This window comes from Xiphophorus hellerii, chromosome 14 (assembly GCF_003331165.1).
Source record: "Xiphophorus hellerii strain 12219 chromosome 14, Xiphophorus_hellerii-4.1, whole genome shotgun sequence".
Classification (NCBI taxonomy): Eukaryota; Metazoa; Chordata; class Actinopteri; order Cyprinodontiformes; family Poeciliidae; genus Xiphophorus; species Xiphophorus hellerii.
The window spans coordinates 17,706,285-17,726,074 of NC_045685.1; the positions used below are offsets into that span (position 1 = coordinate 17,706,285).

The following is a 19,790-nucleotide window of genomic DNA, read 5'->3' on the forward strand; positions in this document are numbered from 1 at the left end:
CTGATGTTGGACTTTGTGGCTATTCAGTGGAGGCAAGGCTGACTAAATTAGTCATTTGAATTAAAATCTTATGTTGCACTTGCACATTTTCCTGATATTGTACAGCCGTTGCTGAAACCCATCATCGATGTAGTAAAATGTTGAAGTTGAGCAAAAAACTGGAGTCATCTACCAGAGCTGGAACCAGAGACGTGTACTTTAAAATATAATTAAACCGGAGGAAAGAGAACCCCAAACAGAAAAACAAACAGCTTACATTTGTCTTTAACATCTTTATTCGTCTTTTTTCATTATTTTTAACTCTATTGAAATTCATACTGTGTCTTCTGAATTTTTTTTACTTTTCCCCCGTTTCTCTCCCTCTCTCTTTTTTTTTTTTTTTTTTTTAAACAGCTTCTGTCATCTAACTCAAAACAAAAATCACCAAAAATGATTTCATGTTGTACGATCCACCTGGCGGACGGTCCCCGCTGGCTTCTCCATTCTCCAGGTTGCTGTTCGGTGCTGTGGTCCAACACTGTGAGGAAGTTCCACCTGAAAACCAGAACCCCTGCGTTTCCAGGCAGCAACAGCATCAAGGCGAGCCAATGGTACGACCAATTACCCAGTGGTGAAATATTCTGATGGTTTCTCCATAACACTGCCGCTGAATTTATAAGCCGACGTGGCAGATTTCAGAAAACAGGACGTCGTAATTTTTCATTGCAGCTAAAAGTATCTCCTTTTAATTTAACTGATATTATAGTCAAACAATACAAACTCCGGAAAATCCTGGAACACCAGGAGTTCTGGTTCGGAAGGAAGAACTTCGTCGAGAAGAAAAACTAATTCTGTCCTTGAGTAGGAATAAAAAGAATTGGAGGGATGCAATACTGTCCACCAAATGCTCCACTTTACCAGGACAAATTGGGACACCACAGTAGAAACCAGCGCCTCGTCCTCAAATACACAAAGTGGAAAGAAAGGAGGAAAAAAAAAAAGGAGACGAAGCTATTTTTGAGAACCTGATCTGGACACCAAATCTGAACGAACCGAGCCGGTCCAGCAGGAGGAGGCAGCGGCTGTGTTTCAAAGCAAACCCATCTCCTCCACCCCTACATCCCCCCCGTTCCCATAACAACGCTGGTCCCCAAATAAACCCAATCTGAAACCAAGCATGAAGCCGATAGCAAAATAAACAATTAGAATCTCTTTTTTTTTTTTTAAACAACAAACGCAACTTGATGCATGATTTAGACGTTAAACCACCTCGGCTCTTACGGGCTGGACAAAAAGATAAACCTGGATTTCTATATAAAAATCTGAAAAATAAATTTCTCATCCACGATTACAGCTGTCCATGTCTGCCCTGACAGGTTGAAATGAACTGCCAGGCAGGGTGGGGGTGGACGGCGGGGGAGGGCAGGAGGCGTCTGGGTTTGTTAGGAAACAGAGCTGCTGCCGCTTCAGGTGAACTCGTATCTCTAGATGCACAAGAGCTGCAACGTAACCAGGAGTTTTCGTATGTCGGATTTAATGAATTTTGATGACTGATGAGTTTGCAGAGCAGCCACAGAACCTCACTGGAGTCCCCTGAAATTCTTGTCCTTCTTTAGCCTTGCTGTTGCTGAAACCCTCTTCCTACTAAAAAATGGTGTTTGCTCATTTTAGAGAAAAAAAGAGAAAAATTGAAAATAAAGCAGTTACAAGTGTTGATCCGAACTGTTTTAGATTTCTTGTAAAGCCTTTTCGTTGAAGTTTTGACCTGGCATCTCTCTCAGGTAGCTGCCACAATTCCCAGGGAGCCACAGTGAGCTCTGCATGCTCTGCAAAACGGAAAATATGACACGTGAAATGCAAACGATGAGCTAGCATCTGCGGGGCCCAGCGCCCCTCAGTTTACGAGAAAAAAAACAAAAATAAAAAGATTAAAGAGGAAAAAAGAAAAGAAAAAGAAAGAAATCCCCCCACCCCCCAACTGGGCCTACCGGCACGCCACTGACTTCAAGTGTGTACGGTGTGTGTTTGCGTGTGTGTAACAATAAGAATGTGTGCGGCCACGGCCGTAAAGAGTCTCTGGATGTGCAAGGGCTCATGTGTGCATGAAGGCTCCATGGGGGTGAGGGGGACTTCTAGTATTTCATCCCTGGCACAAATTCCTTCGCTTCAGGATTCAAAATGCTCTTCCTCTGCAGAAGAAGACGAGAGAACAGACTTAAAACTTTTTCTTGTAAACAGGATGTGTGTGAGGGGGAGGGGAGACGCAGACTCACCGCCACTTCCTCCACGTTGCTGTGGTGGTCACTGACCGACAGCCCGTTGAGTTGCTGCTGCAGCTGGCCGACTCCCTGGTTGTTGAGGTCACGCGAAGGGATGAACCAGTCCTGGTCTTCCTCCTCCAACATTTCCTGGAAGCAGCGCTCCAGGAACTCCTGCTCCAACAGCTCCTCTTCCACCTGGGAGATAAAAACAACCAAAAACACATGAGGAACGGCAAAAATATAGAAGAGAGAGACTGCGTCACAGCATTTTAGGTACAAAATTCAAACCTGCAGTATGTAACTTGCATGAAGGTTAAAATAAAAAACTAAAAAAACAAGCTCCTCTGCCATCTGTGGAAATGCACAGATGATCAAAAACAACCAATCAGAGCCAGGAGGCAGGTCTTAGCGCTGTCAATCACCTTCTCTCTGCTATGCTACAAAAACAGGCTTAAGTAAAACTACTAATGGAAACAAGAATAAAGCTTTTTTCCCAGACATTTTAAGGGTTTGATTGCTGTAACGCAGTTAAAATTCCTTCATTAAACACTGAAAAGCCCTTTTTGTATTAGAAAGATTATTTTCAAAGTTGACTATTATACAGTTTTATGTATATGACTATTTTACTGTTCTAAATTGAATGAAAACATTTTCACATCTAAATCTACCAGGACTGTTAGTCATTTTTGGCTTGACTGTATGGAAGGAGGGAAAGGAAATGCGAGACTCCTACAACATGAAATGGTACATTACATAAACACACCTGTCTGTTATACTCCTCCTCGTTCTCCATCCACATGTACTCAGCAAACGGGTTGGCATCGGGTCCGTCTCCTGCGTGCCCATTGGCCACCGGCTCTTTCCCTTCCTTTCCCGGCGCTCCGCCTCCCGGTGTGTTGGCGACCTCTGGACCGCTCATCTCAGCTGGCTCTGTTTGACAGTTACAGAACGAAAGTGAAGAACGTCATAGGGCTGGACAATAAACACGTAATCAATATCAATAACAGATTCAGTAATTTCACTGAACTCCAATCCAGAACCGCACAGGATTCTGGGGGATGTAGGCAGAGGAAAGGCTTTTGTTGCTCAACCAGCGAAGAAAGGTCGGTGGAATCAACTAACTCACTTTCTCTCTGGTTACCTAGCAACAACCTGCTGGTGGCAAGCAGTTTCAAGTTCCCAACTTTGGTTACCTAGCAACCTGTTGAGTAACTTGCACAGCAGAAGTTAAAGGTTTCGCCACCGTCTCTCTACGACTGTCACAATAAATTTTGCTGGACAGTAAATTATCCTGGTATTTATTGCGATAAATGATAATATTGTTGTTTTGAGACCGATTTGAAGTAATGTAATGTTGATGGCATAACGCAAGAACACATTCTCAAATATCAATAAACTTTAATTTCTAACAAACATTCAACACAAAAATTAAATAGAAGCAACAAATAAAACAAGTTGTAATCAAACTGTCCTTCAAAACAAGAGCTAGCTAGACTGAAAACTTCTGTCATCCAATTTTTTACAGAAATATAGAAAAACAACAAATCATGCAAATGGAAATTATCAAGTTTGTTTTCATTTTTTATGTGAAAAATCGATAGACTGCTTATTGCAACAGGCCCAGTTCCCTCATTACTGCTTAAAAATAAACAGCATGGAGAGAAAACGGTGGATAAAACAGGAAAGGTTATGCCACAAGTTTTACAGCATTTCTGATATTTAAAGCAAAAAACTAATCTATAATTATTGATATCGACTGACACTAAATGGTTGTATCATGATAAGTTTTTTTTTTTTAGATACATTGTCAAGCCCTAAAACATGGTAAATGTCCAACAAGTTCAATATCTGTGCTGTTAAATTTAGGATATGATCCAGGTTAATCAGAATGATTCCCTTCTCATTATAACATCTTGATAACAAAAACAGCTGGGATGGATGCAGTTGGGCGACCTGATTCATCAACTAAATCAGCCTGGAGCCCAAACAGAGTCTCAGGCATTTTGTTTACCATCACCAGTTGGATTAGGAAGGCTGCGCTGCAGTAAAACACGCGTTTTATCATTAACTAGACACGAACACGCAGCTCCGTTACCAGGCAAACTCACGGAGTGTGTGGAAAGCTAATGGAAAGCAAGCAAATGAAATTTAAAAGCAGGTGGAAGCTGGAAAAGGCAGGAAGTGCAACTAATGAATTAAAACCTGAAAGAAATAAAGGGTTTCTGTCTGAGTACTGAGGGTTGCAGACTATAATTTCATTCACGAATGCTGAAGCATGTTTTAATGTGACGTGGCTCAGATGACTCACTCTGCCTAAAGCGGCTTTTTTTATCCAGACGCTTCATTAAAGCAAATCTGAAGCCTAAAATGTGGACAAGGGTTTAAAAATCCTGCAAGCAAATATTGTAAGAACAGTTTTCACCCAAAGCGAAGAGGGTAAATAACTCCATTCAACCTCAGCGCACATCAGGATCTCAAATTATTTTACCCCGTAAAAATCACAGACAAATATCACTTCTATTTTTTTTTCCAGCTGCTGCAGATTGCTGCACATGATGCAATCCAGGCAAATAAAATGAGTCATGTGAAATCTTGCTGCTTGTTGCAACACTGATACGTTTGTCTTAGAAGAGGGATTTCACAGGAATCAAAAAGGTTTTTAATGGTCAATCTTCAGTTTTATGCAAATTCTCTGAAGAAGTCCTTGTTTCATGATAAAACTCATCTGTAAAGAAATTTACAACAGCCATAAAGCAGGAACCAAACATTTTCCAGTGTCTGGACTCAACTGTAGTTGCCTTCACCTCGTCATGGTTCAATGTTGGTGGATTTTTCCGTTTAGTTATGGAAAATTTTCATTTACAGATTTTTCTGAAGACCATATCTAAAATATTTGAAGGAAAATGCAGCTTGGAAAGCTGACATATTTACACACAATGCTACTTGACACATTATTGGCTGTTCCCCCAAGAGCAGACCAAACAAAGACTGTAGACGTTAGCGTCTGCTGCACTGCTACGACGGTTTCCACTGTGCTTATTAATGCATATTTAGGTATATTTGCTGTTCTAACCATTAAAATAGGAAGCTAGAGGTGGTTTTAGTCTAGAATGAGCCACAAATAGTCAACATAATTGATGGAGTCAATGATAATTCTGCTGCATTTTTGTTGAGGCATCATTTTAATGCATTTCTGACCAAAATTACAACATTTGTTACATTTTCAGCTGCTGCGGTTTGCTTACACACCTCACTGTCAAACCAACCAAACTAATTGAAAAACATGTTCCCCTCCTCACCTGTGGGGGCGCTACACCAAGAAACACTGAAGGAAACGACAAATAAAAATGGAGTAGTGTCAGATTTTTAGCAGTTGAAGGATTTCTCTTTTGCAAAACTCAGTGATTTCTCCTTCTAGCGTTAGACTCGCATGTTTGTTTTGGTTGCATTTACCCAGAATCCCCTGCGTTGTTGTCCACTTCCTGCTTTTGGAGTTGTAGCCGGTTCGCTTGGCATTCATATATGCATTCGTATGACAGCGTTCACTTCAACCAAACCGAGTTCGAGGTTTTTAGGTGGACCAGAGTTCGCTTATTTTGGTCCACACATCAGAGCCCGATCGTGCAAACAAACCTGAGTTTCTAAATAAACTAGAGTTCAATTAAAGCAGACTAATCAGGGCTGGTGTGAATACATCCTCTAATACAGAAGTGTCAAATTCCCGTCCTGAAGAGTCACCAGAATCACATAATTGGATCACTAACAGGGCTTTGTAAAAGTCGAGTCAGTAAGGATATGATTCTGTCATTTGTGTTGGATTTAAAACCGATCCATCTGCTGCTCCGTCGGCTGAGTCAAGTTATTTCATCTCAAAGGATGAAGTCGCCTAAAATATGGGACAACTCCTGGCCCGGGCGAAGGCAGGCAGGAAGTTTCATTGACAACCTCAGCACCACGAGGCATGATCAGCGGCTGAGGATGACGCCGAGCCAAAAAAAGGCAAAATGTTCTGAGAAATTGGACAAGTTTCACCCGGCTGCCTCTGAATAAATGTTAATGGAAACATTTAGAAACACACCGGATTGATTAACTTTTGAGCAGCTGATCAAATCATTTTGTTATTTATACCAACAAAAATCACATTTAGAGACAAGGCTAAAAACAAAGCAGTAATGTTACCGTCTCCATTACTACATTTTAGGTAAAAGCTTTAATAGAAAATGTTTTTCTATAGGAGTTTCACTTATTTTGCCTCATTGATTACCAAGTCAGTCACGTTGCATATTATATTCTAATTATTAAGGCTTATTTTACTCTTAAATAAAGCAAACTGAATAGAATAAAACCAAATAATTTTTTTTATTGGTTTGGTTGCTGTATTTAGTTTTCCTTTGGTGTGAATGTTTTAAAGTACAACTCTTGTCATTTAATGCAAAAGTTTACTTTAAAAATATTTTTAAAACACTTTGCAGACATATTTCAGATTAACTAGATGCATAAGTTACAGTTTCATCCACTGCCAACTAGGCAACATTTCTCAAGTAGAAAGTAACTTTATACTTTAGTCTCTTTTTACACTAAATAATTTATATCAATGTGAAATTGCCTAAAATGTTTTCAATTAAAATATTACTTTTTTCAATACCTTAAAAAAAAGGACCAGTTGTGGTAGTCCCACTAGAAAACAAACTCCTTATATAAGCAGTAGAGTAAATATCTTCAGGAAGTGAAAAAAAAATAAAAAATCTAGTTCCCGTATTGAGTAAGACTTCCTCTTCCTTCAGTGGGATTTTCCCTCCCTCATCTGGGATATTTACATCTCGATCAACAATAAAAGTTCACAGACGTACAAACAGCCGCAGGAACAGCAGCCTGTCGTCACAAAACAAAGAAATTCCTCCAAGTGAAAGGAGTCGGGATTTGATCAGCGCTTTTCTGACGCAGGCGTAGTATTACTACTACACTAGACAAGCCCATACTGATGACATAATCCTCCAGCTGCTACAGGCCAGCCATGACTCACATGGTAAAAAAAATATATATATATATCTCTCAACGAGCAGCTTTAGGGCCGACCCGACCTAGGCGTCGTTTCTGCAATGTTTGACTTGCAGAAACATCCCATAATGAGCCAATTCCAAACCTCAGACAGAAATGTTTCTCCTTGCACGTTTTGTGCAGCGCAGTCGCCATGTGCGAGCGGAGTTTACCCTGACACAGACGGGCAAACGGTGTTTTTCAGGACAGCGTGAACAAACATGTAATCTACGTAGGTTAGAGGACAGAGGAAAGATGTGTCAGGCTACGCCTAACAGAGCCAATAAAGACGGCTAATCGAACGGCTATAACCGATAAATGAAAAACAAACCAGTCAGGAGAGAGTAAAGAAGAAAGAATTACTTTAAAGAGAAATCTCATGAGCTGCTTTGAATCTGAATTAAATGTGTTAAAAATTATATTAAAGGTTTATAAAAAGCCAAAGAAGAACTGGTAAAGCTTCAAATGTGATGAGTAAAGAGTGACAAATAAATAAAATAAGCCCAGTAATTATGACCCTGATAGAAAATTACATCAAAACCAAAATCCTTTAAATATTTAATGTAGAGCGACTAAAAACAACCTAAACCGTACCGTGTTAGCCTCCAACTAGCAATTAAACTCTTGTAGAAAACACATTCAGCTGCCAAACCTTAAATCTTTCCCATTAAAATGCAACTAATGCACATCTGCATCATTCATGCAATAATTATCAACTAAGATAAACAAATATGATGCTGAAATCCAATTAGTGCGGTCAAAACACACCAACATATTGTGAATTTACAGTTTTTCATGCACACATCTTAAATGTTGAAATGTAACTTTGCAATACAAGTTTCTGTATTAAAAGATATATATATATTTATCTTAAAATGTCCAGATTTCCATCATTAGTGAAAGGAAGCAACTAGAAGAGTCATTTTCAACATATATATTTTTATTTGTATAATTAACACACTGGGTGAATATAAACTTAACTTGAACTGGAAAGAAAAGGTTTTATTTATGATATTTTGTAATATTTTCTTTCTGTGAGGTTAAGGTAAAGTCCATTTAGCTCTAAATACGTCACTGCATACAGGTTTAAAAATGTTTGTTCTTAAAAAATAAATAAATTGGCTACCAACTACAATTACACTGAATGTTCCAACTCTTTTTCTAAATTACTGTATTAAAAAGAAAAAACTTGCATGTTTGTAAGGGTTCCCACTATGTAATAAAATTTTATATATTTTTTATTATTATTTCCCCCTTTTCTTCTGCCCTTGTTCTCGTTTTAAGAGCAACAGCAGCAACAAGTAGGACGGCTAATTTTATGTAAATTAATCATTTTACCAGCAAAACTAAACCAAATGCAATTTGCCAAGTATTTTTACACACAACAGATTTTATGTTCTCATTAATAATAAAAACAATTTACAAGAAAAACTAAAGTAAATAGAAAATATATAAAAAATAAAGATCAAGGTAAATATGAGAATATAAGCAAAAGTGAAACTATTTTTTTGGTATTTTTGGATTAAAACCACATTTTTAAATGTTTTAACTTGTTTTGTATTTCTATTTTAAACATTGTATTTTGTTTTTTTGTTGTTTTAGTGCGAATACACGGAGGAACGCGGTTGATAATAACCCACTAATTCAGCATATGGGATTTTCTAATAATTTGTAAATTTTAAAATACATTTTAATGACATTTCATACAGTTCAATTGCACGAGAAACCTTGAAAATACCAAATACACTTAATGAGTATCGGTAGGGGGGAACAAACATGCCTAAACTGTCCGTTTCAGCCATAATAAGCAGCGTAAATAAGCGCCTTCCTAACTGTTTCCGTGATGTAACCAAGCTGCATGTAACAGGAGCGATGCGGCTCGGAGCTAACGCCTTGCTAACGGGTTCCTCCGGGTGTAAAGCTCTGCCCCCGGCTGCCTGTTGTGAACGGATTTAGCTGAGGTAATGCTCAGAGGCCGGCTGTAAACAGACTGTCAGTGGACGCGGCCTAAAAAAAAAAAAAAAAAAAAAAAAAAGGAAAAGGTGAGAAGCTATCCCAGTAACAACAAAGAGCGGAGGGGGGCTGGCTGCCTGCCTCAAAACTGTTTTTACTTTAAACTCAAAAAGCGCAGAACATCCCCAACAATACAAGCATCAAATTAAAAAGGACGACATTAGCTTTTAAAACGCCTCGAAACAGACCGAGGACAGGCGCAGGTGCTACGCGAATATTTGAGGCCAAACAAAGTGGGGTTCGCTATCAGCTAGCAGGCTGCTACAGCATGGCAGCATCCCTGAAGCAGGTCAACAACACAAGCGTCCGCTTACCAATATAACCGCCGCCTAACACGCATCAATCACCGGGCGTTTACATGCAGCAGTTCGAGATTTACATTTACCTGGCATCGTTCTGTCGGTGTTCGTCTTAAAGCGCAACGTTACTCGGCTTGAAGTGCCCAGCGAAGAGTGCTCGCTCGTCGTTTCTCCAGCGGGGGATTTCTCTGAGCTAAATCCTGTTAGCCTGCTGCTATCGTGCTATGCTGATGCGTTCGCGGACTTTATAGCAGCTCGGACGTGTCGGGATTCCAATGACAGTCGTGCAACTCGGCAAAAACGGTTTGTAGTCAAGTTTTTAAATATGGGTTGGCGTGTTCTAAAGGTTTGGGAAAGTGTGCACCGACTTTACAGGATTAAAGATTAAAAAATAGCATTTTTTACATGCTGGTAAAGCATTTTACAATTGAAACCAGAAAATTAAATACAGGGGCGGCCCAACCCTTTTTGGGACCAACACACAAATGCTTAATCATTCCTAAGCTACTCTTTGTGTGTAACATACATACTAGCATCTACTACCATTAACATAATGTAATTATGCCATTGATTTTAATCTTAAATGAGGAGCAAGCTAAGAAAAAATATATGAATTTTGATTTGATCTAAGTGTGCCATTTTATTTCAACCATCTGAAAGTAATGGCAGATGATAAATACATTTATTGTAAACAACTTTGATATCTTATGTTTCCACAACAGTGTAAGCAGCCATCAACAGGAAGCAATTAACTTATTTGTACAACTATAAAAATAATGGAAATTTTCATATATACACACACATTTCTATCATGCTACCTTGGTGCTCGTGGGGTCCCCCTGGTGGTGTGGGGGCCCTAAGCAGTCACTTAACTCGCAAATGTCTTTGTTCGGTTCTGTTTATATACACTGAATAAAAAGAAAAATAAATGTTTCCTCTGTTTGAAGTTAAATCAGACTAAACCTTTCATGCTTTAGGTCAGTTAGAATTACCTGAAGTACTTATATTTGCTATATTCCACAATAATGACAGGGAGAATATGTCAGATTTATTTATTTAGGTTTTCAAAATCAGCTGGAGTTCTGGTCCATTCCTCCTGACAGAACCGGTGGAACTGAGTCAGATTTGTAAACCTCCTCATTCTATTCACTATTTTTGTCCTTTAAAAAAAATAAATAAATAGAAAATTTTCTAAAAAAAAAATCAAGATTTGCATCCAAATGCTGGTAAAAAGGCCAACAAACAGATTGTAAATCGAAATATGTTCAAACTTCAGGGCAGAAAGTTCAAAAGCAGTAAATAAATACAAAAATAATATAATATTTATAAATAAAACAAATAAATAAGCAATAAATCATTTGATCATATGATAAATTAAAATGAGCTACATTATTTGCAGAATTAAGACTTGTACAGGTACTTGTTTTAGAAATGAAAATTTCATCCTCATTTTGTCTACAGATTAGACGACTGTACCTTTGTCTTTTTAGGCTTTTTTGTTTTGACAAAGCCAAATTTACTTGTCTATGAATTAAATATTTCATTTTTTTATTCAGTTTTTAATATTATTTTACACATTTTTGTGAGGTGTATTTTAGAAAGCCAATTTTTTAGTTATGAAGATTTCTTTTTACTTTTTAATTTATTATTATTATTATTATTATTATTAAGTTTTATAAAAACAAAATAATTTTCAATTGTATTTATTCATTTATTTTTGCCTGTTTGTTGAATGTTTTTCCTAGCCACAGCAATAGGTTTTTAATTAAAATACTTTTATCCTTTTTTATGTATCCTTTACTCCACCAAAATGAAAATAAAATAAAAAAATAAACACATATTTTTCAGTTTTTTGCCAAAAAGTAAAACAAATAACATATTTTCCAACTGTAGCGATTTTTTAAAATGAGTATTAGAAATCTGAACTTTGATCTTAAAAATTCAGAGCTTACAAAAAGTCCCTGAACGCAGCATGGGGACAAACATCCACCACGATGCTCTTCACTCTCTTACACGAATGCTTGCGTGGCTTCCTGAATTAAAGCATTTCTCACGACTAATTAAGACATTCAGACGCTTCCGTTTTGTTTCAACACTAACGTGGCTGAATACGTGGGAATTATTACGAAATAAAACCTTCCTGTTGTTCTAAATAGTGTGGGATAAAATTGCTACAGCTCATGTTACCCACCTCTAACCTCGAGAACCGCATTCTGACCTTTAAACAGCTTTTATTACGAGTTATTTCCCTATTTTATACACAACCGTTCGATGTAACATTGCGCAGAAACAGAATTATGTCCAGAAAAATTGCGGCTACTTATTTACACGGAGTGCGTCCAGCCTGCCCTGTTGCCTTTTTAAGCTAGTTTTCACCCACTCACCACTGAACTTTAAGTGTAAAACGGGGGCAATCCGCAAGCCAGCTGTCAAAAGAGGAGGGGGGCAAAACGTCTCTTTAACGGTCCCAAAAACCCACGCTGTGAAGAAAATCCTCCAGTTAGCTCCGACTCGCTTATCCCACTCTCGTGTCCTCGGTCTGTTTGCTCGTGTTACTAAGCTAAAACACCTTTAAAAAAACGCTAGATTCAGTCTAAGCGCTGAGAGGAAAAAAAAAACAGTGGCGTAGCCCGCTACCCTTCACTGATTGGTTGAAATGAACGTTGATCAAAGCTCCTCGCCACGCTATTGGTCCATGTTGAAGACAGGTCCCGCCTTACTTCTCCATTCACGTAAGTAAACAAAATCGTCCTTTTTGCTCCTGTCGCTCATTCTTGTGATCGTAAGAGTTTGTGTTTGACGACGTGGCCCTTTTTAAGGAGGTCTTACGTGTATTTTACATGTTAAGCTCCAATACTGTGCTTTTTCGAGAGACAGGGAGGGGAATAATGAATGAAAAGAGGAATAAAAGTTACGCATGGATACTTTTAGAAGCAGTAATTTTAAAAGTTGGGGTCGGGACCCACGTGTGGTCACGAATATGCAAGTTTGGGGTCTTTAGGGCCTCTTCAGAAATCAACCTAAATGCTAAAAATATTAAGCACAAAGCACATGGATTTTAAAAATGTAACAGATTGTAAAAACACCTACTGAATACAAGTAAAAGCAACATGTAAGTAAATATATTTGCTATTGATGCTAGCATTTCTTTTAGAAATGCTGTAGAGTCTGGGTTGTGTCCCTCTTACATTTTTATTTTGTGGGGCAAAAGTTTAGAAAAACTTTTAAACTTGAGTGCATGTCTATCCTTATAATCATTTTCATTATTATTAGAGATAACCGTAAGCATTTTTATTTTAAGTTTTCTTTATAAAATTGAAAAAATATGTTGTCTTAAAGAGAGTTTTTTTTAAACGTTTTTTATGTTTTATGTCAATATGTTCTTATTAGTAGAGCAGAGTAGCGACTTCAAGGTTAGAATCACTTTCTGGTTTATTATTTCATATTTTTTTTAAGTCCATAATGAATATTGTTACTGCATTCGATGCCAGCTTTTGATTTTTCAGCTGCAGTGCATCAGATGGATGCATTACTCCCAAATCACAGTGGAGGGCGACTGTAGCACACACTGTGGGTGACATACTGCACCAGCAGAGGTATAATTTAGCTTAAAATCTGGATCACAGAGGATAATTCGTACAGTAGATGTGTATTAGTTCTCTCCAAGTTCCATTCAGTCCGAGTCCAGTACAGAAACATCAAAGACCCTCATCAAAGTGCAATGTCATCCCAATTTCTAATTTAACATTGACAAAGTTAAAAGAAAAATTTCCATGACTCTCTTTGGTCCACTTAACTAAATGTAAATAATTTCTGCAACTGAGTTTCAGCTTCTTTGTTTTCTTTTTCTTGGTCTCTGAAGCTGCTTTTTTTTTGTACATGCCTGTATTGTGTGTTGAAAAAAGATGCAGACATTAAATTCAAGAATGCCAGATGTTCCCCTGAGTGTCAGTGTAAATTTAAACCTCTGTGTGTGTGTGTGTGTGTGTGCGTGCCTGCAGATCATCTGTCCACAGCATCCTGCGATATGTGTCCCTGCACAAAAAGCTGTAGGAATGTGTGATTAAACACATATGTGCGTGTAAGCTGAGTGTGAGCTGCAGCTACATGTTAAATGTAGTCTATCTGGGAAATATCTGGTGTTTTTCAGGCTTTAATGAAGATTTTATGCATAAAAAATGTGAAGAATAGAAACAAACTTGAAGCCTTTTCAAAATAAATGTTTGCCAGAACAGTTTTTCTTGCTGAAACCTCTTTTAATTTATCCTAATGCTTATTTTCTTCCCTCTTTTAGCCAGTTGAATCTTGTCTAATGAACTTTTCTGACATAAAAAGTACCTTAAAATCTCTTGCTGTTTTGTTTATATTATGTTATGTTATTTATCTTGTGGAAAAATAACCTTTTTACACTTGATGGTGAAAACAGATGAAAATAAGGCTTCCTACACCTATCCCCCTCATTTGTTTACACAAACTAAGGTCTCATAAATCCTAAATAATGTGAATAGGTAAAATTTATTTGCAAAACACTTTTCAGAGACAAAATCACAAAGCACTGTATGATAAAAAATCAACCTTAAAACAATATAAAGCATAAAACAAACATAAGAAACTCAGTAAAAACATGACATAAAAGCCTGGGAACATTTTAAAAAAGTTTTTAATGTGTAATAAACACTAATTAAGAATTACTTCATATTGTGGATATAAATGTAAACCATTCTAATCCATTTCTAATTCCAAAAAAGCATTAAGCTGCTCCATTTTGTTTGCATTTTTACTTATAAAATTAAGGTTTCATGAATCTCAATCTGCATTTTGAAGAAGCTCTGATCAGACATGAATTATCCAGGCTAGGATTTATTTATCAAACCTTTTAGATTTTCAAATATTCATGATCAGATCTCTTAAAATAAAGTGAAATGCCAGTTTATCTTAGCTCTGCATCAGCTCTGCTTGAATCCAATCACAAGCCTGTAAAGACGTATCCCAAAACTCCTTCAGCTGCTTCTGCAAATGTATCACAGGTGGAAATTAATATAAACATGTACCTAAATTATCACATTTTTATTTGTGGAACAATTTGAAAATATTATGCTCTGTGTTGCAGCAAAGTTGGTGCAAATGTACCGAGTTCATTTGCTAAATACAAATGAACTCAAAATTTAGAATGAAATAGAAACAACCTTTATTGTTCTGCAAAGGGAAAATTCAGCAACAGATATAAAGATTCTCACAAAATTTCTTAAGTGTTAAAAACAATATATAAAAAAATGAAATGAACAATAATACCAACAATATAGACTGTAATGGAAGATATTGTGCAGTTTCTAGAAATCCAAGGGATGTGCAACTGAGTCGAATCCCATTTTCAGAAACATACATAATATGCATTTATACTTAACATAAAAAAAAACATTTTAATTACAATACAGTATGTCACAGCAGCAAAACAAATGTACAATAAGAGCAGAAATGCTATTTTGCTTGATTGTCCCAACACCAACATGTATATAAACACTTATGGAGTTTGTTGTATTTATTTGTAAAACAACCAAAAATCAAACCATGATTATAATAAAGTCCTATTTTTGGTGGTGGCTAACATTTTGCACTATCAGAGTTCACTAAAGAATGGATCCAGTTCTTCAGCTTTTCCCAGTTTTTCTCTCCACACACTGGACCCCCTCCTCACTGCTCTCCAATCCCCTTCAGTCCCCCTCGCCATAAATTTCCTCCTTCGTCTTTGCAGTCGAATCATAAATCATAAAGTTCCCTTCCTGTTCCCCTCTCTTGCTTGCTAAAACTGTTTTTTATGACACAATAGCCCAGACTCCATGTCAAAGAACAGCCACGTTTTAATATGTGTGTGTGTGTGTGTGTACCTCCAGCTCTTTCCTGTGGCTCCGGTTCCCCACCCCAGGCTGTACAGTGCGACTCAAACATTCACGTGAATATGCACTGGAGGAGACGACACACCCCTAGAATGCACACTAAAGAGGAAGTGGCATGTTAGCCCTCTCACTTGCACCCAAACGTACAAAAAATACCTTCTTTAATTTCTGCACAAGCCCCTTATTGTTGCACACACAGGTGATTATTGTCAGTTTTTTGTTTTTACTCACCTCAGTGGAGTTGCTAAGCAACAGGCCTAACGTGAATTTAAGAAAAACAATAGTTGAACCATAAGATATTATATTTATCAAACCGTCTGGAGTTACTTCTGTGTAGAAACTTGTTTCTCTGCAGGAATATTTGGAGCCATGTCGCTTCATCTAGAAACAGAAAATCCTATTTTTATTCCATAGCTGCTCAAACTTAAACAGATTCTAGATGGGAATAAGTCTGGGCTTTGACTAGACCATTCTAACACATGCAGATGTGGGTAGAGTACCCAACGATTTTACTCAAATAAGAGTAGCACTACTTCATCGTATTTTTAGTCAAGTCAAAGAAGGTATCCAAGAAATTACTCAAGAGTAAAAAAAAAAAATGTATTTGGTAAGAAGTCTGATCAAAACATCAGTTATTTAATATTTAAAAGTTACATCATCAGATGGACCAAAATATAAAGTTATGTAGAATTTTGGAATTGTAAAGACCAAAATGAAAATTTTTCAAATAAATAATTTTAAGATAATAAAATCAGGCTAAAGAAACTTTTTTTTTTTTCCATACCAATTTATTTCAACGTGAAGCTGCAAGAATGTGTCTGTTTCTGGTGCAGTTACCTAGCAACGCCAGCCCTGTCACCTAGCAACCCAAGTGGAGTTCCAGCACATTTGGTCAGCTGGTTTGACCGCTGTACAATGGCTGCTGGAAAAGACAAGTGTTTTGTCGTTGACTAACGATCCAGAAACCCCTTGCTACATCTTTATCTGTTGTGCAGGAGGCTTCACTTCTGCTTTTCAAAGATGTACGGTTATATAATTGTGCATTTGTTTGCAGCCATTTTCATGTGTGAGTGTAGACTTTGAATTAGGGGGCGTGGCCAGCAGCAGCTTATTTGGATTTAAAGTGACAAGACGCCCTAAAACAGCTCGAAAATAGGCAGGACTGACCAGACAAAAATCTCATTATCTAAGAATGACTTTGTGCAACCCATGTAAGAACCTTCCTTAACATGTTCAAGGAACCATAATAGGTCACCTTTAACTTTTGACTGCATTTCGCTTGTTTCCGCAGAGTGACGTCTGGTGCTATCTTGGGAAGTAACAAGTTCTCATTCAAGCTTCTGTTGACATTTTTGGGCTATTTAAAGAAAGTGCCAGGCAGCATCTATGTGTGTTTGAGTCCGTGCACGTTAGTGTGTGGCATGGGTGTGTTTCCGTTGCTGGAGGATTACTTCCAGAGTCCCTGAGATAATGTTGAATTCATGAAAGGAATGTCACACAGGGGGTTCCTTCCTGTCACCTGACCCCATCTCTTCCTGTGCAGAGTTTCCTGTGTCTGAGTGTCCACCGAGGAGACAGATCCTGACTGAGGTGATGGAGGAGCTGATCTGCAGTCCTGCTGATAGGATCAGGATGGATGCCAAAGAAAGTAGCAAACTTCCTCTAACTTCCTTATATTTAGCAACTCCAGGTCTTTAAAGGTTCTCCGTGACAAACTGATATTCGAGGAAGAAGTAGCGACATCTATTAAGATGTTCTTAAGATGGTTTCACGCCTGACAGCCTGGTAGATTTGGTTCAATTGGGGACCAAAACTGCAACATTTGGTACATTGTCAAACAAACCAAACACTTTGAGAAACCTGTTTACCTCCTCACCTGTGGTGGCGCTGCACCACGGACCACTGAAGGAAACGACACAACACACTGCAGAAGAAGACATGCCTGCAACTTCCTTCTTCAAAACATGCAAACAAAAAATAGAGTGCTGTCAAATTTTAGTGTTGGTAGGATTTTAAAAAGATCACTAGCCATTTCTCCTGCTAGCACTACACTCTCACTTTTGTCTAGATTGTATTTACCCAGAATTCCCTGTGCTTAGCTTAGCCCTATTTAAAATACAAACAAATCTACTTTGTTTATCTTGAAAGGCCGGTGTGAATTAGCAATCAAACTCTGATGCAGACCAAGCAAACTCTGGGCCACTTCAGGCAGAGTGAACTCTGGTGCGGTTCAGATGCAAATGTGAATACAAGCGAACCAGAGACCGCTGCAAAAGCAGGAAGCAGGCTACAGTGCAGGGCATTCTGGGTAAATACAACAAAAACAAACATGTGAGTCTAGCGCTAGAGGGAGAAATGGCTCGTGGTCTTTTACCTAAGACGAAGAGAAATCCTACAACCACTAAAATTTGACCCCACTGCATTATTGTTTACGTTTTGAGAAGAAGGAAGTTGCGCTCAGTGTCTTCTTTGTTTCCGTCAGTGGTGCAGCACCACCACAGGCGGGGAGGAGAACACGTTGCAGTGTGAAAGTGAACCGCAACAGCTCGAAATGTAACAAATGAACCAAGCCTACCCAATTATCAGGTGTGAAAACACTTGATAATCCGCTTCCTGCTTTTGGAGTGGTCTCTCATCCGCTTGGCATCCACATATTCATTCAAACCGCACCAGAATTCACTTCAACCAAACGAAGACTTAGGTTTTTTAGACAGACCAGAGTTCAGTAAAAGCGGACTAAACAAGTCTGGTGTGTACTCAATAGTTTGAGTCCTCATATGTGACCAACATGCATGTTGAGCCAGTGTTATCTTAAACACAAGTAAACTAGATAAGTAGAGGAAAACCTTAAAAACTATCCATGTCTGAAAGTGTTTAAAAAAGACCAAAGAAATTTGATTCAGATGTGTTGGAGAAAGTTTCAGATAGCTCTCAGGAACTGGACTGATCTACTCTATCCCAGGTTTTTACCAAATCAATACTCTTCAGAATAGGTGCTAAAATATAATTTTCTGTCTGTCGAAGGGCTGTATGTGGTATTATTCAAGAAAAAAGCTGAATTTTTAATTTTGGTTTTAAGTAGGATTGGACTCTGCCACCAAATGCCTTTTCTTAATGACTCAGTTTAGGATCAGGGACAAAATAAATCCTGACTGGGACATCCTTACGTTTGCCCAGTAAAATAAAACAATAAAAGACGTTACAATATGGAGGAAAAGAAGAGAGCGAAAGAGGTGATGACAGGCTTTGCATGGGGCCTCTTGGTTTTTCAGTCAACAGGGGGAGAGGTGCCAGGTAATGACTTCCAGACCCGCATGCACACACACACACGCACACCCCCACACACACACACACACACACACCCCTACACTCTAATTCGATTTGGAAATCTGACAAGATGAAGAAGCTGAGTGTATGTGAACATATGTGTGTGTATATAAATACCCGGGGCATTTATTTCACATAATAAAAAGATCTGGCTTGCTTTTTACCAACGAAGAGTTGGATTACCACTACTATCGTTGTGTGTCCACACACATGCAACAACACTGGCGGTTCAGATCTCTGCAGATCTACTGAAAACACACACATGCAGACATAAAAAAAAAAAAAAACTCAAGACGAAAAATAAGCATGTCTGTAAAAGCTAAAACCAAACAAGCAAGTAGCACTGAAGTTGCCTTTACCTCGTGAATTGTAAAAACTATTCACAAGGCAAATATGACACAGTGTAGAGCCAATAGACGAAGAAACGGAGAAAAAAAGATATCGCCTGCAAAAACACAAAATGTTTAATTGGAAGTTTAACAAGTGAGAAAATGTTTGGTGTTATTTGATTTCTTGCTGAAAAGGAAGTTGGAAAAAAGGCTGGATATTCAACAAAACTCGCCATCCCACTACAAAAACACAAAATCTTACCAACTATTTTTGGTCTAGTTCCTAGTGAAAATATTGTAGTAAACTTGAAATAAGACAAACTACTTACTTAAAAGTAACTTTTCAGCCAGATATGGAGGTTTGTTTTAAGTAAATAATTCCTTAATATTGATTCCATTTGCAGATTATTTAACTTATAACGAGACATTTTTCCCATGTTATACGTTAATTTATTGGCCAATGCAACTAGAACATTTTCATCAATATTAAGGAATTATTTACTTAAAACAAGCCTCTGTATCTTGCTGAAAAGTTACTTCTAAGTTAGTTTGTCTTATTTCAAGTTTACTGAGACATTTGCAAGCTAGACCAAAAATACTTGGTAAGATTTTACATTTTTGCAGTGAAGGTTTTGTTGAATATCCATCCAT

General features: G+C 37.9%; 1 protein-coding gene across 3 annotated transcripts; it reads right to left on the bottom strand.

Annotated features, from left to right (window-relative positions):
* Window positions 1-257: 257 nt before the first annotated feature.
* Window positions 258-12,120, bottom strand: paip2b (poly(A) binding protein interacting protein 2B). 3 transcript variants are annotated; one of them, XM_032582288.1, is made up of 4 exons: window positions 11,974-12,120; window positions 3,004-3,170; window positions 2,253-2,435; window positions 258-2,168 (listed from the first exon to the last, which is right to left on the bottom strand). In XM_032582288.1, exons 2-4 carry the CDS (start codon window positions 3,157-3,159, stop codon window positions 2,112-2,114), a joined length of 396 nt encoding a protein of 131 aa, XP_032438179.1. In that variant the 5' UTR covers window positions 3,160-3,170; window positions 11,974-12,120; the 3' UTR covers window positions 258-2,111. The 3 variants fall into 3 exon arrangements, with proteins under 3 accessions (XP_032438179.1, XP_032438177.1, XP_032438180.1); XM_032582286.1 differs by lacking the exon at window positions 11,974-12,120 and adding an exon at window positions 9,676-9,824; XM_032582289.1 differs by lacking the exon at window positions 11,974-12,120 and adding an exon at window positions 6,886-6,908.
* Between the last annotated feature and the right edge of the window lie 7,670 nt (window positions 12,121-19,790).

What these genes read in the sequence shown, in the direction of transcription:
- paip2b (XM_032582286.1), bottom strand. An exon ending in AGGAGGAGTATAACAGACAG is followed by an intron (nt 2,436 to 3,003) that starts GTGTGTTTATGT and finishes TTTATCTCCCAG; the next exon opens with GTGGAAGAGGAGCTGTTGGA. An exon ending in GCAACGTGGAGGAAGTGGCG is followed by an intron (nt 2,169 to 2,252) that starts GTGAGTCTGCGT and finishes CTTCTTCTGCAG; the next exon opens with AGGAAGAGCATTTTGAATCC.